Raw genomic sequence first — 21,912 nt, forward strand, 5'->3', positions numbered from 1 at the left:
TTGGTATCCAAAGAGGTTGGTAGAAGGAATGCTTGTAAATCTTACTTTCTTAGAGAGGATAAGAATCAAAATCTGAATGACAGAGGCCATCACATCAGCCCATTCATTTTATTTCATTATAACCTCCTTGCTAATAACAAAACCTCAAAATGTAAAAGACGCATTTTCATTCCCAGAAACAGAAGAGTGGTTTAGGAAGTAACAACCGAGGGGAGTTCCTCTTCAGAACAATGGGAAAGGGGTTACAGAACCAGGACAGAGCTGCTCAAGGCAGCAGAACCTGTGCACATGAAGGCTGATCCATTTCAGGATTAGTAAGCAAAGTCTGACCAACACAGCCTTTCCCATGGTTCTTTCTTCAGGATCTTTCGGCCCACAGTAACATGAGAACAGTAGTATCTATCACATATCAATTGAAGGCAGTCCTCTTCCCTTTCCATTTTCTGTTAGAATTAAAGAAGGACTACTCCACATGCATTCGGACTAGTCACAAGCAGTGCCTCCTTATCGCGGACATCTTAAAATTAACCATCTTCATTCTTTCAGATCACCTGCTCCACCCACTGTCGAAAACATCTCCCTAGTGATTGCAATACATATCCCCTGAGTCACCCATTCTAAAACACATCTCCACTTGCTTAAAGTTACACTATTTACTTCTCAATACTTTATCTCATACCTTTTTTAAGGTCTCGCCTGGCGTTAGCAGTGCGCATGAGCTGCACTCGCCATGCGAGGGCTTCTTGGAATCAATACGGTTCCAGAAGTTCGCTTTCTGCTCCGCCCCTAATGTCTATTGGTGAACGCCATTTTGCATCACCAATTATGGTAAACAGGGTGTTATGATTGTCCCTGAGGCTTTTTTTGTCCCTCCTGGTTACCACCCTGTCCACTTTTTCCCCCGCCAACCCAGACTGGATCGTTTACTTGCGGCTTCACATACTCTTCTTTAAAAGGCCGTAAGCACTCTTTTATTTTCATTTTGAGCGTGGTCCGCTTTGGCTGCGCTTGTTTCTTTAAGCGCGGTCAGGTTTGGCTGGGCTTGTTTCTTTAAGCGCAGTGCAGGACACGCTGATTTCAATGGCCGCAGCGCTCCGCTCACCCAACATCACTTATCCAGCGCACCAGTATCGACACAGGCAGTCTCCCATTTAATTTTTGAACAGCGTGGTACGCCGCGTTTTATCTTTAACAATAGCCCTCGTCATCCATGCGTGTCTCTAAGAGCCAGGAATGCAGGCTCTAAATATGTCTCGCTTTAAGCCTGCACAGTAGCCGCCGCCCTTCATTTTCCCAAGAACCCGAACGAGCCATTGTTATGAGGCTTTTAGAGATGTCACTGGAATGTTGACTTCACCACCTGGCTGGCCCTTCAACATGCTCCGGGTCACAGCTAAATGGTATCATGCCTCAGATTGCATTGTAACTTTCCTGTTGCGAGCTCTTCTGCTATCTGTCCCTGTTTACTTTGCTCCCTCCCGTTCTCTGTGTTATATTTACTCCCGTTTTCCTGGTGTAAAAATGCTTGTCCTCTCAACTTACATCGTTTGTAAAGCTCTTTAACACCCTGGGCATATACTGGAATTGCAAGTCGGCCTCGGCTGCTTGGGAGTGGGTGAACTCGGGTAGAATCTGGAGCCTGCCTTTGTCCGACTAGGGATGCCGACATAACCGATTGATTATTTTTTTCACTGTGGAGGGTCGAATTCCTCCGTCCAAAGGGAAGGAAGTCTATCTGACTCCCCATACGAAGCCTGGGTCCGGGGTGCTCCCCTGGGGCGGCCTGCAGCTGGCTGGCATACTGGCTACAGAACTGGGTGCCGTACATTTTTCAAATTCAAAATGTCTTGAAATCAAGATTTCAAGACAAGCTGTGCCTCGCGCCACTCTGCTACCCGGAAGCAAACCCGTTCATTCCTTGGAGCCTCCCACACGGTCAACTCGCTGCCCCCGCGCAATACCCAAACAAATACATTCATATATCTGCTATGCCAATACAGCTCCCACGCCAGCACTGGCTGCAGCCAGGTAATATGTTGCCAGTGTTTCTGTCCAGACCCAGGCTGGTCGTATGTTGGTATTGTTGCTCTTAACAGTATGTATGACCACAACATTCTTCCTTGTATTTTGATAATGTGTTTTTGGCTTTACCACTCACCACACTGCGAACAGTGACACGTTGGTAAGGTTTTCTCGGCAGTATGTTTCCAAACACACAGGACTGATTTTATGAGGGTGGTCTCTCGTTGCGGGGCTCATGGTTGCAGCTGAACTGATTACATGAGTTTGGAGCTTTGACTACTTCCGTATGGACATACTTTCATGGCCATACCTCTATCCATGCCTAGACCGCTTGCATGTTTGTAACTTGGTGTGCATAGTGCCTATGCATTTCCTTCCTGGCTGCTAGTTACTGATAGAACCGCACCCTTATTTGTTTGCATATTTTGATCAAACTACGCTTGCCGTCAGCTTGCAGTCACCTAGATCTTTTGCTGTTGTTTTTCAATGGCCGTACTTATGCCATTATGTATATTGAATACAAAACAACACAAAAATGTATCCTATGCCAGTCTACCACCTGCGCTTCTGACTTTGAGGCTTTAGTGTTTCATAAAAAATAAAATACCTCCGGGACACCACAGTTTCCTTTTATATTGCATGTAAGAACACAGCGGTGCCTAATAGGTAGAACGACAACATGCTACACTTGGAGTAAGTGTGACGACAGGGACACATGTTCCCCATGCTTTCCTAAGAGACAGGACCCTGAGACAAGCATTAAAAATGCAATAGGTCTCGCCTTTCATTAAGTTAAAGCCATTTGCTTTGCTATACAATACCATTAGCAAAGCAAACGGCTTTAACTTAATCAAAGGCGAGACCTATTGCATTTTCAATGCTTATTATCACTCTACTATTACACTTACCATGAACTGAATGGACATCGCTCCATTAATCTGCATATTCTTACCCTTACCACTTCTCCTCACTCTATCTTACAGGTCCCTCTGCTCACACTACATTCACCTCTTCCCGTATAATCAGCCCATCCCTGTTCAAGACACTGTCAAACGACCTCACACAATACTTGCCACCTTCAGCTAATTAGTCGACTTAATCTTGCCTCAACAGAAATCTTTACGTCCCATTAAAAGAGCAGCTAAACGTATCTCATATAGCTCCTTAACTCAAGCAATATCACTGGACACATTATTGGAGATTCTATGCAAAAACTATTCCCTCATTCTTCTTTCTGTAAAATAGATTAAACAGAGCAAAGTGACTAACCACACCCAGTAATCTAAAGCAACTGTGGGCCGCTCTTTGCTTTTTAAATCAGGTATGGGTGTATGCCATGAATTAGTAAAAAAAATCACATGTCCTTTAATTGAGACAATTAATAACAGTCTGTGTGTAAAACACAACCTTTCCTTTACCCCCTACTCCTAAGTACAACCTTTTGCATACCAAGTATGTGTAGTGATTTAACCAACTCAAACCAAACCCAAGACACCATTACAATGTTCCCAGGAGATCTCTCACAATTCTGAAAAGGACAGCATAAACGTGTTCTACATATGACAATGTGTGGCACATGGCAGGGATGTCCCTTATGTCCAATTGTGTTTGCCCTTACATTACAGCCTCTGGCATGCAGATTACGAAAATACAATGCAAACCGTGCTCTTGGATTTACTGACCGGAAATTACTTATATCATTTTATGTAGATAAGATGGTTTTCTATTTCCGTGATCCAAAATGCAACTTTTCTTCTATTATTATACAATATACAAATAGTGTACTAAGTTTTACATACCTCTGTCTTAAATATACATTGGAACAAGTCCCTTGTTTTTCCAATTATTCCCATTACTCAGAAACGTCCCCTTGAGTGGAATACAGGCTCAGTAAATTGTCTTGGAATATGGAACAATCAGGACTCTGATGCCATCATCAAAGAAAACTATGGTGTTGCACTTCCCAGTCTCTAAACCCAGATAGAGCATTTGTCCAATCTGCCTCTCTCCATGGCAGGTAGGACAAAGCCGATGAAGAGATTATCCTTCCTCTTGTATCTGTTTAATAATATCCTGCAGCCTAGACATGTACTAGGAGCTTTATTGATTAAGCTTGCTTGGGCAGGCCATCATACTAGGCTGAAATGGGTAATTCTCACCTTGCCATTTGGTCAGGGTGGCTTTGAAGCACTGGATCTGGAGCTAAACTACCTATGTGCAGAAGCACACTATGCTCAATACTGGTACTATCTGCCCCCATTCTCACCCCATTTAGTGATTTAGGGAGACAGGGTTATCACCAACCCCTCTTAAAGTCATGTTCTATCACAAAAATGGCAAGCAGAAGATCTGAAATTGATACTGGCAACTGCTTTGTATTGGCATGGGAAAAATGTTCTCAAAGGCGTGCTTAAACCCCTTATACTTAAATGACCATCTGCTCCTGTATAACCCCAAGACTTACCCAGACATGTGACGAGAATACATTGCAGCTGTTGTACAAAGTTGAACTGGTCAAATTCTGTAAGATTCTTTAAGGGTACATTTTTTAGCTACAAGACATGGGCAGCTCTGAGGACCATATCCCACTTGTGCCATTTCCTTATTACAGAGCACGCGCTGCCTATAAAGCCGCCTTTATGTCATTTTCACTCAGACCCACTCATTTTAACACATTAACATTCTTTCTCAATGTAAAACTCCTAAGGGTCTTATTACATGTTTATATAACTCAATGCAGACTAAAGCACCAATAATTTACTTCAAGCGAAAAATGGAATTGTGTATTAGATAACCCATTATCTGAAGGGGTCTGGGTTTACTGTTGTTCACAAACCAGTACCCTGTCACCCAGTAGCAGGCTTCATACTATAGATTTTGTTTCTCCACAGAATTTATCGCTACCCACTCAATCTGATGAAAAGCAGCATTAGCCAATATGCTTTATAATATGATAAGGAATATTAGCAATATAAGCACTCTTTCATAATGTTCCTTCAAAGAGCCCAATAAATCAGCAAACATTACACATGCTTAAATCCTTGGAGAGTGACTCTTTAAATCATATCAAATTCTTGACCACAAAACAAGACAACAGCCAACATGTGCTGCTCCCAAATCCAAAGGAGGTTCTTCAGGGCTAGTAAGCACAGAGCTTAAATATATTCAGTAGGTGAGCTCGAACTGGATTCCATGTCTGGGTCTAAAGTTTATTTCTAGTAATACACTTATGCCACAAAACATTTTGCTGACTCCTTACTTGGCAATGCAGCTAGCCTCACAACATAATGTATGGCAGCACTTGTAACAACGACCTTTTCTTAGTGTGCTATGGTTTCATGGCCAACTTTTATTGAACCTTGAACTACTATTCCATTACTGTGTTCCCAAAATCAACGAATACTGGCAAACAATTACAAAATGCTAGACTGTCCCATGACACCAGACCCCAGAGCTTGTCTACTAGGGTTTGCCAAAAATGTTCCAGTGGGTTTGAGGAAGTTCATGGCTCTAGCACTACTGCTCACACAAAGAAAGACTGCTATGCATTCAGGATGTGGTCAAACACAGACCTAAAATAAATAGCTTAACCCCTTCCATGCTCATGACGGAACGGTTCCGTCATGAGCGTCGGTTGAGCTGTACTCATGACGGAACCGTTCCGTCATGAGCCCGCCCGCGCAAGAAACGGTCAGCACCGCGGCGGAATTTGCGCCGCATGGAAGGGGTTAAAGATCTCAAACTGCAACGAGGAGCTCGAAATATACGCAGTTTTACTAACCTCTTGTTCGTGCTGCAGAGGCAATTGTGATCCACTAAAAGGTTATCTACTCTGTCAAGTCGCTGATTCAGAGTAGAGTATAAATGCAATAAATGAGTGAAGTATCTTCTCATCCTGAAAGCCCATCAGCCTTAAATGCAGGCTATTAGATGTGTGTAATGCAAACACAGGATACCTCTACTGCATGTAATTACTGAATTTACCGCTTACACAATTTCTGCTTTTGTCCTATAGAGTGCATATGTTAATGATGTATTTTATTAAAGTATAATACTACAACATTTAAAAAACACACTGTCATGCATTACCCTAAATGCTTATTTGGGCAGAGCAGGAGAGTACATATGTATTTATTATTTTACGGATCGATTTTGTTTTGCGATTAATGGTACCAAAGCCTACCTGAAGATCCAAGAGAATCAGGGCACTGATAATGCCTCCTGGCACCATTAATCTACAGCAGTTACAAAAGCAGATTCATAGCTCTTCAATGTCACAAGACCACTTGGAACTGGTGTGATATGCATCTAACACCATGTAGACATTACAGGATGAACACAACATGAGGATGAAAAGCATACCTGAAGAAACATTGAGCAAAATGAAAAATATACATTGGCCCAATTTGTTTACCATGGACAAAAAATGTAAATCTTGGTATCACGGCAAGTAGGAGAAGAAGGATGTCTCTTGATGAAAGCAAGTTCAAACATTCAAGAGTTAGGCAATCATTTTGGCTGGGTTGTCTTTATGACAAAGAGGCAGTAGAATACCCCCCTCCCCCTATTTTTATTCCGCTGCACTGGTGAAAAATGCATGCTCAATCCTTCCCCAGATGTGGATTGCCTGTTAGGAAATATACCAGACAACAATAATTCTTCTGAGGAACACAGACCTTCGAGCAAGAAGAGCGACAACAGCATACGTAAAAGAACCCATGAAACCTAAGGCAAGGGCAGCTGTTAAGCACACAGAAAAGCAGACAAACCTTGGGGAGCTCCAAAAAGATGAAACAAGGCTGAAAGTTCCCTGGAACTAATTTAAGGCACCATCAGTCAAAATTATACTAAAAGGAAAGCCCCTGAAGCTAAACTACAGGAATAGCAACCATAGCTGCACAAGGACTGTAGGGGACAATTCAAAAGAGAACCATAAATTGCGCTAAAATGTGTTTATAGTTTTAGTTTTAAGAACAGCTCACACCAGGGACCACACATCCTTCATAAACAGACTACTGGAGACATACCACTTCAAATGACCTCACAACACCTCGATCCAATCGCACAATTGATAAGAATATAAAGGAGGAAAGACAAAAAAAGTGTTCTTCCTCCAACACCCAATGCGTTATGAACACACTCTGCCCGCGACATCCAGTCCACTAAAAGGGCTTTGCAAATACATTTTGTTTGCTTCCTTAGATGTCTTTGGGGAACACATACCCGTGTTCGTCCTACTTGCCATCAATGCTGTGGATTTAAATATTTTTTTACGGTAATTCGTTTGGAATCCTTGTACACGAAATTTCAGTAAGTGACACGTCACCTCACACTCCATGCGTTGGTTCTGTGTTTATTTTGGATATTCTTTTAGCACCTGGGTCCTCATACTGCGTTTCTTACACTTGTTTTAGGTACTATTTGTGAAACCACTTCTCGTCCTACTTGCGGTATAATCACTTAAGAACCTCTATTTAGGTGAGCTTTGACGTTGTGTTCACTATCTTTGTGAGTTTTGACCTTGTATCGTACATACTTGTTCCAGGTGACTTGTTGATAGACACCCCCCCTCTTTTACTTTCCATCTCAGATTCGCTTTGCTGCCCCATTATCCTTCCATTGCAACCTTGTACCCAGCCGGGTTGGAATTATCACCGGTTTTGGGGTAAGAACTTGGTTTGGGCTCTCTGCATGTTAATGTACTTGGAGCCATTTTTGTAGGTTTTTTCTAGTTACTTACTTCGATACTTTCTTGTGTTTTTTTAATTTTCTCTAGAATATATTCCGCTCAAGCAACTGTACAAAAGGTACCTTGATTTTAGTTTCAACCTTTCCTCGAATTCTTGCCCCCCAATTTTTTTGCTCTCCTTTTGATCTTCTTTTCCTTTTGCTCTTTTCACTCTCCCTCCCCCTTTTTTTTTCGTCTTTTTCTGCCTTTCTCTATCTTCACTCGACGTCAGCACTCTACAGTACTTGTCACTAATTCTTCCATTTTGTCCTCACGGTTTCACTTGGATTTCACTTGCCGTGTTGTCCTGACATCTTTCTCACCAAGCGGTTATATTCTGTCTTACTTGTATGGTTACTGGATGAATGTATCCAGGATAACACATTATGATGTATTGTCAACCCTGTACACCTGTATCAGGGTTTGTCCGTTTGGGTTTCTATTTAATGTTGGGTTTCCTTGAATGTTGGGGTGATCTCCTTTTGACATTAGAATTGATTTACGCTCATCACCAACAGTCACCCCGTGCTATATGCTTATATAATTTGTTTGTATCATTCCCAGCCCTGAAGAGTCGTGGGATTTCTTTCCCCGACGAAACACGTGTCGGTTGGTTGCGTTTTTCTCAAAGAATAAAGAATTTCTAGTGTCACCGACGCAATCTGAACGTATCACTTGTGTATAACGTTGCATCTATGCATTTTAAATTGTATGTGTGCACAAGACCATGTTGTACTATTTTGTTGTAGGTTCTTTCCTACACACATTGAGGGGTTATACAGGGTCTCCCCTTCCTGTTTAGCACCATACTTACCTATCCACCAAAACTTACTATACGCATATTTGCTGAGCGCCATCACTTCCTACTTACTAAAACCCTCAACTCAGTTTTTTTATCCATTGTTTTAGGAAGGGCTGCCGCAGCGTTTGAACTACCAATTACTTTTTCTTTAAACTTCCGTTATGGATAGGGATAGAGAAGCCAATGAACTGTTCGGTAATTTGGCGAAGAGTACCAACACCAGTACTCCGTCCACCAGTGGAAACCCTATACGAAATGAGTGTCTCAGAGACAAATTTCTCAGACTAGAAAGGCTCAAGAAAATGGAGAATGCAAGATGGTGGGATGCGGCCACCCTTAAACAATACTTAAGGCTCAATAGAGTTGCGAGAGGCTTACGTCCTCAAATCTTCCCCACATAGGACGATCTTGATGTAGATCTTCTAGCGAAATGGGAAGAGGCACTTAACATTAACTCCAATACACTCATGCAGATATTAATTGAAAGCGCAGAAAGGAAGATGAAGAAATTACAAGTAGAAATCGATACTCTAGAACAGGAGATTAATGACCTTAACCTCAAAGAGGCTACTGACAAGAACTACGCTATTCTCAAAGACATTTTACTCAGTCATCAAAACGAAATCCTAGGACAGAAAAGCCAGACAGCTAAAACGGGATGAGATGGACTACAAGGTGGGCAGGGTTTTTACGTATGCACGTAAATATGACTCCTTGGTCCCACCAGGTGCACAACAAGAGAGATCAACTAGAGCAGATATAGCATCCATGTCTTCTAGTACCTCTTCACTTCAATGCGCCATAGTGAGGTAGATAACAACCCAGAAATCAGACGTACTGAATCATCTTTTTTACGGGAGGTCAGAACTATACAAAGAGGGAACAGAACCCAGGGCACACGTGTAGCACAAGACACAAAACCCGCAGAGGCAAGAGAGGCAGACAAAGAGGAATACAAAAAGAAATTACGGTCCGGCAACGAGCGGAACAAGTAGAAGAGACAGGAATGAATGTACAAGTGGTTAACCTCTCCTCTAAAGATCTTACTCATGACATGATTTCTTTATTGAGCAAAGGTTTAAGTTTCAACCCACGCGAATCGGGTGACATCTGCAAATTAAAGGTAGACCTTTTTAAATTTATTTTTCACAAACGTGTGTTGGAAGATTTAAACATACATGAATCCAAAAGAACTAGAACTAGATTCAAATATCAAGATAACCTCAATAAGGGTGAACGACTGGCACTTAGAACACTGGCTAGTAATCATGACATCCTTATCAGAGAAGCAGACAAGGGTGGTAACGTTGTGATCATGAACCGCACTGATTACAACAATGAGATCATGTCCCAACTCAACGACAACACATGCTATGAACTTATTACTCACAACCCGATGGGGCCCTTGTCCATTCGGATCAATAAACATCTCTCAGAGTGCCATACCCAGGGCCTTCTTGATGATGATGAGTTCACTTACATGAAGGTATTCAGACCCACCTTCCCCTGTCTTTACACGTTACCTAAGATCCACAAACATCAGCCTTTTCCCCATGGCAGACCTATTGTTTCAGGGATTGGTGGCCCTACAGAGAAACTTGCTGAATACGTGGACCTTTTTTTGGGTCCTTTGGTTCGGAATTTAGCCTCATATATTCAGGACACTAAACACATTCTCAGCATACTCTCAGATGTACAATGGTAACCTGATATGATTCTAGTTACCTTTGATGTGGTTTCTCTTTATACCAGTATCCAACCCGAACTAGGTCTACAAGCAGTATTGAGATTACTCAATAAAGGACCGGCAACACATTGGCTACACAATGAAATGCTGACTACCATGATGCACCTTATTTTGCATAATAACTTCTTTATCTTTGACAACAAATGGTATAAACAGATCAGAGGCGTGGCAATGGGGTCTAAATTTTCACCCTCTTTTGCAAATCTTTTTATGGGTTGTCTAGAGAACAATTGGATCTGGGGCACCAGTGGTGCACCATGGATAGACTCTATTATTTTTTGGGGTCGCTACATTGACGATTGTCTTTTATTATGGTCAGGTACCCAAACAGAATTGGAACTGTTTAGTGCTCATCTCTACACAAATACCTTTGGTATGCAATTCACTATGGAACATAGTCGCACTAACATCACTTTTTTGGACTTAGAATTGTATATAAAAGATGAAAAACTCAATAATCGACTTTTTCGCAAGAGTACTGCTTGCAACTCTATATTACATGCAGACAGTCACCATCCTACACACCAAATTAATGCAATCCCCTATGGTGAGTTTACAAGGGCCAGGAGAAATTGCAGTGAGGAAGCTGAATTCAAAAATTGCATCAGAGACATGAAACAGAGATTCAAAAGGAGGGGTTACTCATCACGGACTCTTAACCCCTTCAGCGCTGCGGGAATTCCCCCGCGGTGCTGAAGGGTTCGAGCGCGGGCGGGGCCATGACGGAACGGTTCCGTCATGAGCACAGCGCAACCGATGCTCATGACGGAACCGTTCCGTCATGGGCATGGAAGGGGTTAAACAATCTGAAAATAGAATCTCTCAAGTGAAACAAGACGATACCTTATTACCCAAGAATAAAATACCCAATGAGAACCAAAAGGTTTGCATGATTTCAGACTTTAATGATCTTAGCCATATCCTTAGGAGAAGTCTCAATAAACATTGGAGTATCTTACAGAGTGACAATTCCCTAACGAGTATTATAACCAATCGCCCCCAAATTACTTTCAGACGGGGTAATACACTACGCACCAGATTAAGTCCCACTGTACCAAAGTCTTCCAGCACACTATCATGGTTAACCCCACACACCATTGGTTTCCACAAATGTGGGTGCTGTGGTATCTGTAAATGGGCCAAACATAAAACTAAATAATTCCATGGCTACAACAACCGCACCTATGAGATTAGATCCAACATTAATTGTACCACCAGATTTGTTATCTACATCGAGTGTACTTGTGGTAAACAATTTATTGGCAGCACTATCAGGGCACTGAAAGACAGAATTGGTGAACACGTTAGGGCACTACACCAACAAGATGTGAGATATCCGGTAGCTATCCATGCAGCCACATGCCCTACGCAGAGTTTACGCAAAGTCTTCCAATTTTTTGGAATAGAAACTATCGAGCCTAGTCCACGTGGTGGCAACAGGGAACTACGACTAAGAAGGACTGAGGCTACTTGGATCATGCGTCTCCAGACAGTTGAGCATGGACTTAATTTTGATTCTGAGATGCAATATTTCCTAGGATAAGGTTGTCTTAGATACCTACTTTATACAGACGCTTTTCGTCTTTTTTCAGGTTGTTCAACATTATTAGATGACTGCACATGGGATATTAATTCTTTATTTGAATTTCTTTTTACTGTCAGTAACCTCTTTTTTCATGTTTGGTCAACATTATTAGATGACTGCACATGTGATATTAATTCTTTATTTGAATTTCTTTTTACTGTTAGTAACTTTTTTCTTTACATATTAATAATGTGTGCAATTTTCAATTTTATAAAATGACTGTCAACATCATATTGATGATATTCTTCACCCCATTACTTCCAATATATGACATTATTTTGGCGTCTTCCGTATACCGAGTTTTGGACGCAGATGATTGGATTCAAAACATTATGATCTAAGTACATGCAACTTATATTTAGCTCTCACAAAACGTGTTTAGGCATCAATGCTATTTAATGATTGTTTTGCTCTTCTTATCTCAATAATTGTCCTCTATCAGCTTAAGGTTGGTACTTTTCACTGGTTCTATAACAATGTGTGGTTATCAAATTCTACAAGAGTTATGGCTGATTTTGTACTACGTTTTTTGTATATTGCCCTTATCATCTGAATCATACTCTGTCATTCCTCTACTTTTTTTGGCACATATAGCGTGTCATTTCTTCTGGTTGTTTCCACTCTTTTCCTCATTTTACTTTCCTTCCATTTATATTCTAGTTTTCCTGCCGCTGGTTTTCTTGTTTCATATGTCACCGTGGTTGTAATACTATTGCCCTGCCTAGTGATTCTTACTCTTTCAACTCCGTTTGGCAATACTCTTTCTATTCCTTTTATATGAATCTGTCTTTTAGGAAGCTACTCGCTTTTTTCCTACTTCCGGTTAGCGTATTCCTTTTTGATACGCGCTCTAGTTGTTGCCGGTTCAGTGATTACTTAATCACTTCCGTTTTTTCTGGCATTCAGTCTTACACGCGATTGAATTTTGCCGCCAGGACGCGCCATCGTTTCTTATCCGGAGTAAGTACTATTATGCTATACTTCTGTAGCACTTCCCCCAGCCCTTTGAATTTACATTGCGGTCCTATAACGGGATGTTTATCTTTGGCTATTTCCCTGACAGGGTTTCCCTTTTGTTTTTGTTTGCTTCCTTAGATGTCTTTGGGGAACACATACCCGTGTTCGTCCTACTTGCCATCAATGCTATGGATTTAAATATTTTTTTTACCGTAATTCGTTTGGAATCCTTGTACACAAAATTTCAGTAAGTGACACGTCACCTCACACTCCGTGCGTTGGTTCTGTGTTTATTTTGGATATTCTTTTAGCACCTGGGTCCTCAAACTGCGTTTCTTACACTTGTTTTAGGTACTATTTGTGAAACCACTTCCCGTCCTACTTGCGGTATAATCACTTAAGAACCTCTATTTAGGTGAGCTTTGACGTTGTGTTCACTATCTTTGTGAGTTTTGACCTTGTGTCGTACATACTTGTTCCAGGTGACTTGTTGATAGACACCCCCCCTCTTTTACTTTCCATCTCAGATTCGCTTTGCTGCCCCATTATCCTTCCATTGCAACCTTGTACCCAGCCGGGTTGGAATTATCACCGGTTTTGGGGTAAGAACTTGGTTTGGCCTCTCTTCATGTTTATGTACTTGGAGCCATTTTTGTAGGTTTTTTCTAGTTACTTACTTCGATACTTTCTTGTGTTTTTTTGTTTTTTTAATTTTCTCTAGAATATATTCCGCTCAAGCAACTGTACAAAGGTACCTTGATTTTAGTTTCAACCTTACCTCGAATTCTTGCCCCCCAATTTATTTGCTCTCCTTTTGCTCTTCTTTTCCTTTTGCTCTTTTCACTCTCCCTCCCCCTTTTTTTCCGTCTTTTTCTGCCTTTCTCTATCTTCACTCGACGTCAGCACTTTACAGTACTTGTCACTGATTCTTCCATTTTGTCTTCACTGTTTCACTTGGATTTCACTTGCCACGTTGTCCTGACATCTTTTTCACCAAGCGGTTATATTCGGTCTTACTTGTATGGTTACTGGATGAATGTATCCAGGATAACACATTATGATGTATTGTCAACCCTGTACACCTGTATAAGGGTTTGTCCGTTTGGGTTTCTATTTAATGTTGGGTTTCCATGATTGTTGGGGTGACCTCCTTTTGACATTAGAATTGATTTACGCTCATCACCAACAGTCACCCCGTGCTATATGCTTATATAATTTGTTTGTATCATTCCCAGCCCTGAAGAGTCGTGGGATTTCTTTTCCCCGACGAAACACGTGTCGGCTGGTTGCGTTTTTCTCAAAGAATAAAGAATTTCCAGTGTCACCGACGCAATCTGAACGTATCACTTTTGTATAACGTTGCATCTATGCATTTTAAATTGTATGTGTGCACAGGACCATGTTGTACTATTTTGTTGTAGGTTCTTTCTTACACACATTGAGGGGTTATACAGGGTCTCCCCTTCCTGTTTAGCACCATACTTACCTATCCACCAAAACTTACTATACGCATATTTGCTGAGCGCCATCACTTCCTTCTTGCTAAAACCCTCAACTCAGTTTTTTTTATGCAAGACAGTCAAAAGTGTCTGAAAAAGCAACAAATACAGATGTGAAGCTGTAAAGCACTAACTTGCTCCTAAGACCTGAGCTTGGCTGGATATTTCTTAGGTCACTAGTACCTAATGCATTATTTTTCATTATGGGGCTAACAAAAACAACATCTGATTTTTGGCAACACAGTCATATTCAAGCGACTAATGAGAGTTATAGCACCAGGTAAATTAGGACCATAGTGGGCCTTTCTGGGAAACCAGTCACAACTTTTAGAAATCCCAGCGAAAGATTTTTTCTAGGGTAGCAAACTCAAAATGTGGCAACCACGGGTCAGACTTGTCCTGATGAGGTCCTGTTACCAGGTTCAGAGTCAGGTTTAAGAATAAATGATGAATGTGGTTGGTGAGACCAGTTTATAATTCTAGAGGTTTTCAATGTATGAAAGATCTCACTGACTCACTCCAGAAATAGATTGCAAGCTTTGTCAAATAACTCCAAATTGTCTACAAAATGTATTGCTATGTGAAAAGGCCGAAAAAACAGACTGACAACAGTACCAACACCAACAATAAAGAGAAAAAGTTTAACATAAATCTAGAGCACGTTTAAATAAAATAAATCAGAGAAACCCTAAAAGTTGCTGATGGAATAGGAACTAATGACGTTATCACATGAAGCGAACAGAAGCCACCAAGCAACTGCTGGAATATTCAAAGCTGAATTAGGGAAAGGGATCATCTGAAACGTGTGTACTTAGCATGAGCGCAAAGAATACATCTATCCAATACAGCAATAAGTGAATTAGTCAAAACAATGTCTTGCTCCCAACTCTCTCAAATACCTCATCATCTTGTACTGCATAAATGTTTACTTCCTCCTCTTCCTCTTCAACTTCAGCTTTGTCACCTCTTGCGAGCTTGGCCTCTTTATCAGCTTTCCATTTTTCCAGTGCTTCAGAAATAACTGAGTAGGACGAAATGCAATGTGTGTCACAGTAAAGATACAGCACAGTTTAAAAAGAAAATAGAATCACAACTGATGCAAGATAATGACATTGTCAAGGAATGCATAACGATTACAAGAAACGTGTACAAAATCAGGTTAGAAGTGGCTTTAAGAAATCAGTTTAAATGTGGTGAACACAGGACAAATTAATACATACGTTTTTGAAGATAGCAATATGGTCAAATGTAATGTCACTTTACGGGCCTTCGTTACATCATCGCAGTTGCCCATTCTGCGAAAAGCCTGGCAGACAGTGATATGATGAGGGTACATTTGAGTTTTTCACAATCAAACAGGAAACCCACAATAATGTATCCAGTTTCTAGCAGTAGTGTTGCTACAACTCTGTTCTTTCGAAATATTTTTGAAGACCTACATCCATTAGTTTATCTCTCTAGAAGTAAAATATGTTGCAACTAAGCACCCAAAATATTTTTGCATACAATGACAATTCCAATAGTTTCTGAAGAACATACAACATTTACTTATTATAGTGTCCTTTAATGTCAATCTTACATTCAATTTGTTTATATCGCCCCTGGTGCTTTTGGAATATGGCACAAATCAAAAATTATGGGATGGAGTTAAAGTGGTCTGTGGACATTGTATTTGTTGTGTTTCATGTTGTTTAAGGGTGCATCCTATTGGACACTGTTAAACGTGTTGTTTAGTAATGTATTATATATATTTAATTGTGACTGCTTGATCTTATAATGGGTATGCATTAACTAGTATGTTTATAAAACTGATCTGTTCTGCTTAGGGGACACATTTATCCACTGCTTGTAGCACGAATTTTTGCCACCTACTTTTACGTTAAAACAATTTTTTTTAAAAATGTGAGCAGTGCACAAGTACCAGGCTGACAACCCTACGATGCGACTGCCTTGTATATCCTCAGTCTCTTTAATGTCTTTCAAGACAGTGGCTGGGACAATGCAGATAAGGATGAGGTTTGGTGAGGTGAACAGGAAGATTGGAGACAAGGGTCTAGCAGACACTACATTTTCACTTTATATTGATTAGTTTGGACAGTTCTTCCTTCCTGCAAACGCAGGGTAGGCTCATAAGGGATACATTGTGTTGGATATAGGTATTGCTCAACTCAAATGAAATATCTCTTCTAAAGCACGAAGGAAAAAAACTTCAGTCAGGAAGAAAGCACTAGATTAGGAATAGACAACACCAATGAGGAAAGAGCAGATGTAGTCTCGGCAAAAACAGAGAAGCCATCCAAGGGAAAATGCTCAAAACTCCCACCCGGTGGGCTACAACGGGGATGAGAGGCACAAGGGTGGCACTGTGAGGGATTCTGGACTGGAGCCATGGAAAATTAAAGTAGTTCTCTCGGCATATACAAGAACATTAAATGAGGACTGAAAACAAAAACCTCTTCACTCTAGAAGGGCTGCAATACCAAAGAGTTTGAACAGAAACTGTAATAGAGTGAAAAGATGCAAGGCCAGTGTCCACGATACCACTTTACAGCTGAAACTGAAGTCCCCAACCATGGACCTAAATAAAGAGTGCTAGTAGCCCCAGAGACAACATTTAGCTCAAGGAAGTGACTTGTTAATGCAACAACTAAGGAAACTCAAAAGGAGTGACACAGTGATGGGAAAATTTGAGTTAGTTGCTGAAGTTTTAGTTTAGTTTAATACATTTATAGAGCGCATGGTTACACCACACCGGTGTGTCCCCGCGCTATGACACAATTGAGAAAGAAATGATGCATGAAAAACAAGATGGGCGCTAGTTCTGAGTCTGTGAGGGTTCCGTCTTGCTGTACAGCCATGTTTTAACTGCTTGCGGAAGTGTCTTTCGGACGTGTCTGTTCTAGGGTTAGTGGCAGAGTATTCCAGGTCCTAGCAGCTATATATCTGAATGAGCGAGCTCCCATTCTGGCTTTATGTATCCTCGGTGTTTTTACCAAGGCCATATCCGAGGATCGTAGGGTCCGACCAGGTATGTATTCAGTAAGGAGAGAGTGTAGGTATTTGGGGCCGGACTTCATAAGGATGCGATGTCCGTAGCACAGAGCCTTAAAAATAACCCTCTTTCCTACTGGCAACCAGTGGAGTTTTTCCAGGGCGTTCTGTGAGTTCGCCCTTCTGGGAAGGCCAAGCACTAGTCGGGCAGCGGCATTTTGTACTCTCTGTAGTTTTGCTATTCCACCCTTCGCAGTTCCCAGATATAGAACATTGCCATAGTCCAATTGTGATGTTATTGTCGTTTGTACAATGGTTTTTCTGGCGCTAGAAGGCAAGAGATTGAGAATTTTCCTCAAAACATTGATAGCTCCATAGCATTTGCCTGCAACCCTATGTATCTGGTTGATAAAGCTCAATTTAGAGTCAAAGTAGATTCCTAGATTTTTTACTTCATTTTTAGGGTTAGGCAGTTGACCTAAAGAGACTGGCCACCAAGCAGATGACCAAATAGTTGGTGATCTACCCACAATCATTACCTCCGTTTTATTCCCATTTAGTTTGAGGCAATGGTTGGACATCCAATTTGCCACCTCTGATAGGCATTGTGAAAAACGAGTGGCTGCTTGTTCCTCCTTTTGAGATAGTAGGACAATTTGCTGTGTATCGTCAGCATATGAGACGATTGACACATTATATTGTTCCACATGCTCAGCCAGAGGGCCTACATATAGGTTAAAGAGGGTCGGACTCAAAATAGAGCCTTGAGGGACCCCCTGCTCCAGAGACATGCTCTTTGATAGATAGGGCTTCTGAGCCACTCTGAAGCTACGTTCAGAGAGAAATGATCTCAACCAGCACAGGGCTTTGTTCCTAATGCCACATGCTTCCAATCTCAGTAGAAGCAGTTGATGGGAAACAGTGTCAAAAGCTGCACTGAGATCGAGAAGGATCAGAGCAGCAGTTTCTCCTTCATCAGCAAGTTTCCTTAGTGCTTCCGTGGGATAGAGTAATGCCGACTCGGTTGAGTGTGAGCTTCTGAAACCTGATTGTGAAGGGTGCAGTAGACTGTATTTATTAATATGATCAGTTAGTTGTTTATTTGTAATTTTCTCCGCAACCTTTGCTACAAACGGCAGCAGCGATATTGGGCGTAGGTTTTCAAATACAGTGTGTTTGATAAGGGGGTTCTTTTTCAAGGGTTTGACAATAGCTTGTTTCCATTTTGTGGGGACCAGACCTTCTTGGAAGGAGCGCGAGATAATGTCTAGAATATGCGGCATAATGTGGTTGGCTCCTTCCATTATTACATCCGGTCTTGCAGCATCTAGGGGTCAGTTAATACAGCAAGACTCTGTATAGTGAATTCATTCAGTGTTCCTCCTTCGTATGATTCCATACTGGAGTCTATGGTGCTGGTTCCTAATCTGGCCTCTATAGGGAAGGTGTCATATATGTTCTTGACCTTGGTGGCAAAGAACTCTGCAATGTTATCACAATTCTCCCTGGAGATAGGATAGTCCTCCGTCTCTTTATAGGTTTTAAGTGATTTCAATATAGTGAATAATTCTTTAGGGGCGTTCTTTGCTCTGTTTATTTTTTCTGTGTAGTATGTGCCTCTGGTTCTCTTAATTTGTGCGTGATATTGTTTAAGCTCATGTTTGTAATCATCTCTAGTCCTATTGCAGTAGTTACTCCTCCATTTTCGTTCTAACTTTTTACATTTCTTCTTGGCTTCAGCCAATTCATTATTGAACCAAGGTGCGGTAGCACCCATCCTTTTCGGGATTCTAGTACTCCATGGCGCTATTTCATTAAGTGTCTCGGAGATCCCTAAATCTAGTTGGTCATTAGCACGATTCGTGTCCTTATCAAATCTGGGTACCCTTTCTGTTAGTGCCTGGGAGAAGGAGGTGGAGTTGAAATTACTCCAGTTCCTTGTAGTTATTTCATGACTGGGCTGTTTAGGGATTTTTCTGTGTAAGGGTATAGAAAAAGGAACTAGGTAATGGTCTGACCACGGGATGGGACATGGGGGTCCGACCGTTAGGTCTTTGCAATTAGTGAAAATTGGATCTAATATGTGCCCCCTTTGGTGAGTGGGTGTTGTGACATTTTGTGTCAGATTTAATGTTAGTAAGTCCTTACATAGCAGATTTACTTCCTCGTCTTGTTTATTGTCAAAGTGAATGTTTAAGTCACCAAGCACCACGAAGTTGTTGTGTCTGAGGGCTGGTTGCACTACTGTGTCTACCAAGCTTGTTATGAAATTAGAGGCTGGGCCAGGCGGTCTGTAGATTAAAGATCCGGCTAATTTAGTGCCCTCTATGGTTGATAGAGTAAAAAAGAAAGCCTCACATTTGTCTATATCAGCTTGTTTGACCTCACATGTCATATTGCTATTATGTATTATGGCAATACCTCCTCCAGTTCGACCTACACGGTCCTGCCTCATCATCCTGTATTTGTCATTTATGGTATCCAGAACATCTGGAGTGGAGCTCTCATTAAGCCAAGTTTCAGTCAGGAATAGGGCGTCTAACTGTTGTTCGTCGAGCAGGTCTTTAATTTCATATTTATGTTTGGCTAGCGATCTGCAATTAAGCAGAGCCAAGCGTAATGTAGAGTCATTAGTGATTTGGCTCTGACCTAAACTCGGTTTGACAGTGTCGGCACTTAAGAGTCTGGTTATCTACATTTAGCCTGTGTTTGCATGTAGAATTCAGAGGTTTGGATAGTGTAAGTAACTCCCTTCTGGTGTATACTATCCTGTCTCTGGGAGGATTGGGCGCAGGGGAACTGGCCCCTGGGCCAGGACCGGCGCGGACGGGCGCAGACGGGCTTGCCTTTGGCGCGCCTTCGGCACGCCGGCGGCGCGCGTCTGCTGCGCGGTCGCTTGTACATCGATTTAAATAGAGGAGTCGGTTGTCTCCTCCCCCTCTCCCTCCCGGAAATGCGTCTGTCTGCCCGGCCGCGCCCTCCACACAATCGGCACAAGCCGTGATGGACCGGGGCGGGCGGAGCAGCAGCGCTCAGGCAGGTGAGAGTCAATAAAGTATTCCACAGTGTAAAAAACATGACAGTTTCTTTAAAAACGCGCTAAACTCGTTAAAATCCGAGTCACTCCGCACTGATTTTAAAATAGTCTATTTACAGTCTGTGATAAAAGCGTGGCTCATAAAAGTTAAAAGCACATACTCGTTGCGTATCCTTCTCTCTCTGTGTCATGTGGATCGCTTGCACATGGATTTAAATAGAGGAGTCGGTTGTCTCCTTCCCCTCTCCCTCCCGGAAATGCGTCTGTCTGCCCGGCCGCGCCCTCCACACAATCAGCACAAGCCGTGATGGACCAGGGCGGGTGGAGCAGCAGCGCTCAGGCAGGTGAGAGTCAATAAAGTATTCCACAGTGTAAAAAACAAGACAGTTTCTTTAAAAACTCGCTAAACTCGTTAAAATCCGAGTCACTCCGCACTGATTTTAAAATAGTCTATTTACAGTCTGTGATAAAAGCGTGGCTCATAAAAGTTAAAAGCACATACTCGTTGCGTATCCTTCTCTCTCTGTGTCATGTGGATCGCTTGCACATGGATTTAAATAGAGGAGTCGGTTGTCTCCTCCCCATCTCCCTCCCGGAAATGCGTCTGTCTGCCCGGCCGCGCCCTCCACACAATCGGCACAAGCCGTGATGGACCGGGGCGGGCGGAGCAGCAGCGCTCAGGCAGGTGAGAGTCAAAGTATTCCACAGTGTAAAAAACAAGACAGTTTCTTTAAAAACGCGCTAAACTCGTTAAAATCCGAGTCACTCCGCACTGATTTTAAAATAGTCTATTTACAGTCTGTGATAAAAGCGTGGCTCATAAAAGTTAAAAGCACATACTCGTTGCGTATCCTTCTCTCTCTGTGTCACGTGGATCGCTTGCACATGGATTTAAATAGAGGAGTCGGTTGTCTCCTCCCCCTCTCTCTCCCGGAAATGCGCCTGTCTGCCCGGCCGCGCCCTCCACACAATCGGCACAAGCCGTGAAAGACAGGTCAAACAAAAAACACCATCCTAAGTTCTCCCGGTGTGGGCCTCTTGAGAAAGAACAGTAGATGCTAAGGATTAGTTACTTACCTGTAATCCTAGTTCTCTTCCAGGGGTATCCTCATCAAAGTCATAAGCATTAGAATATTCCCGCCCATGCGCGGGAATATTCTAATGCTTAGGACTTTGATGAGGATACTCCTGGAAGAGAACCAAGCATTCCTGACCATGCTTCTCATGGCATTGTTCATCTGGTCATAGGAAATTCAGAATTGGACGAGGCCAGTAGTAGCTGAATATAACGCCATCCTTAAAAAATAAAGTGCCAAGAATCTCTCAGAGAGCAGCAACATGACTTGCGATAAATAAGCAGTACCAGACCACAGTTCTCCACCGTTTTCCTGAAATTAGCAAGAAGAGCTTTTGCAGAACTTTCCGACAATATCTTTCAGTGAAACAAGAGTGTGGTGAGAGGTCACCAGTCAATTTAATGCAAACCTTTGACATGATAGTAAGAACTGATGAGCCAGAGAGAAATTATTGCAGTTGTACTTAAC

The 21,912-nt window shown here is 41.9% G+C and overlaps 1 protein-coding gene across 1 annotated transcript in view; it reads right to left on the reverse strand.

The window, feature by feature from the left end:
• The window catches only part of ISY1 (ISY1 spliceosome associated protein), a 301,684-nt gene that overhangs the window by 30,610 nt on the left and 249,162 nt on the right, over positions 1-21,912 (reverse strand). The window contains exon 9 of the mRNA XM_085624847.1: positions 15,240-15,361. Within this exon, the coding sequence (XP_085480973.1) occupies positions 15,240-15,361 (122 nt within the window). The remainder of the gene's footprint in view (positions 1-15,239; positions 15,362-21,912) is intronic.

Source organism: Triturus cristatus, chromosome 9, assembly GCF_964204655.1.
Source record: "Triturus cristatus chromosome 9, aTriCri1.1, whole genome shotgun sequence".
NCBI lineage: Eukaryota > Metazoa > Chordata > Amphibia > Caudata > Salamandridae > Triturus > Triturus cristatus.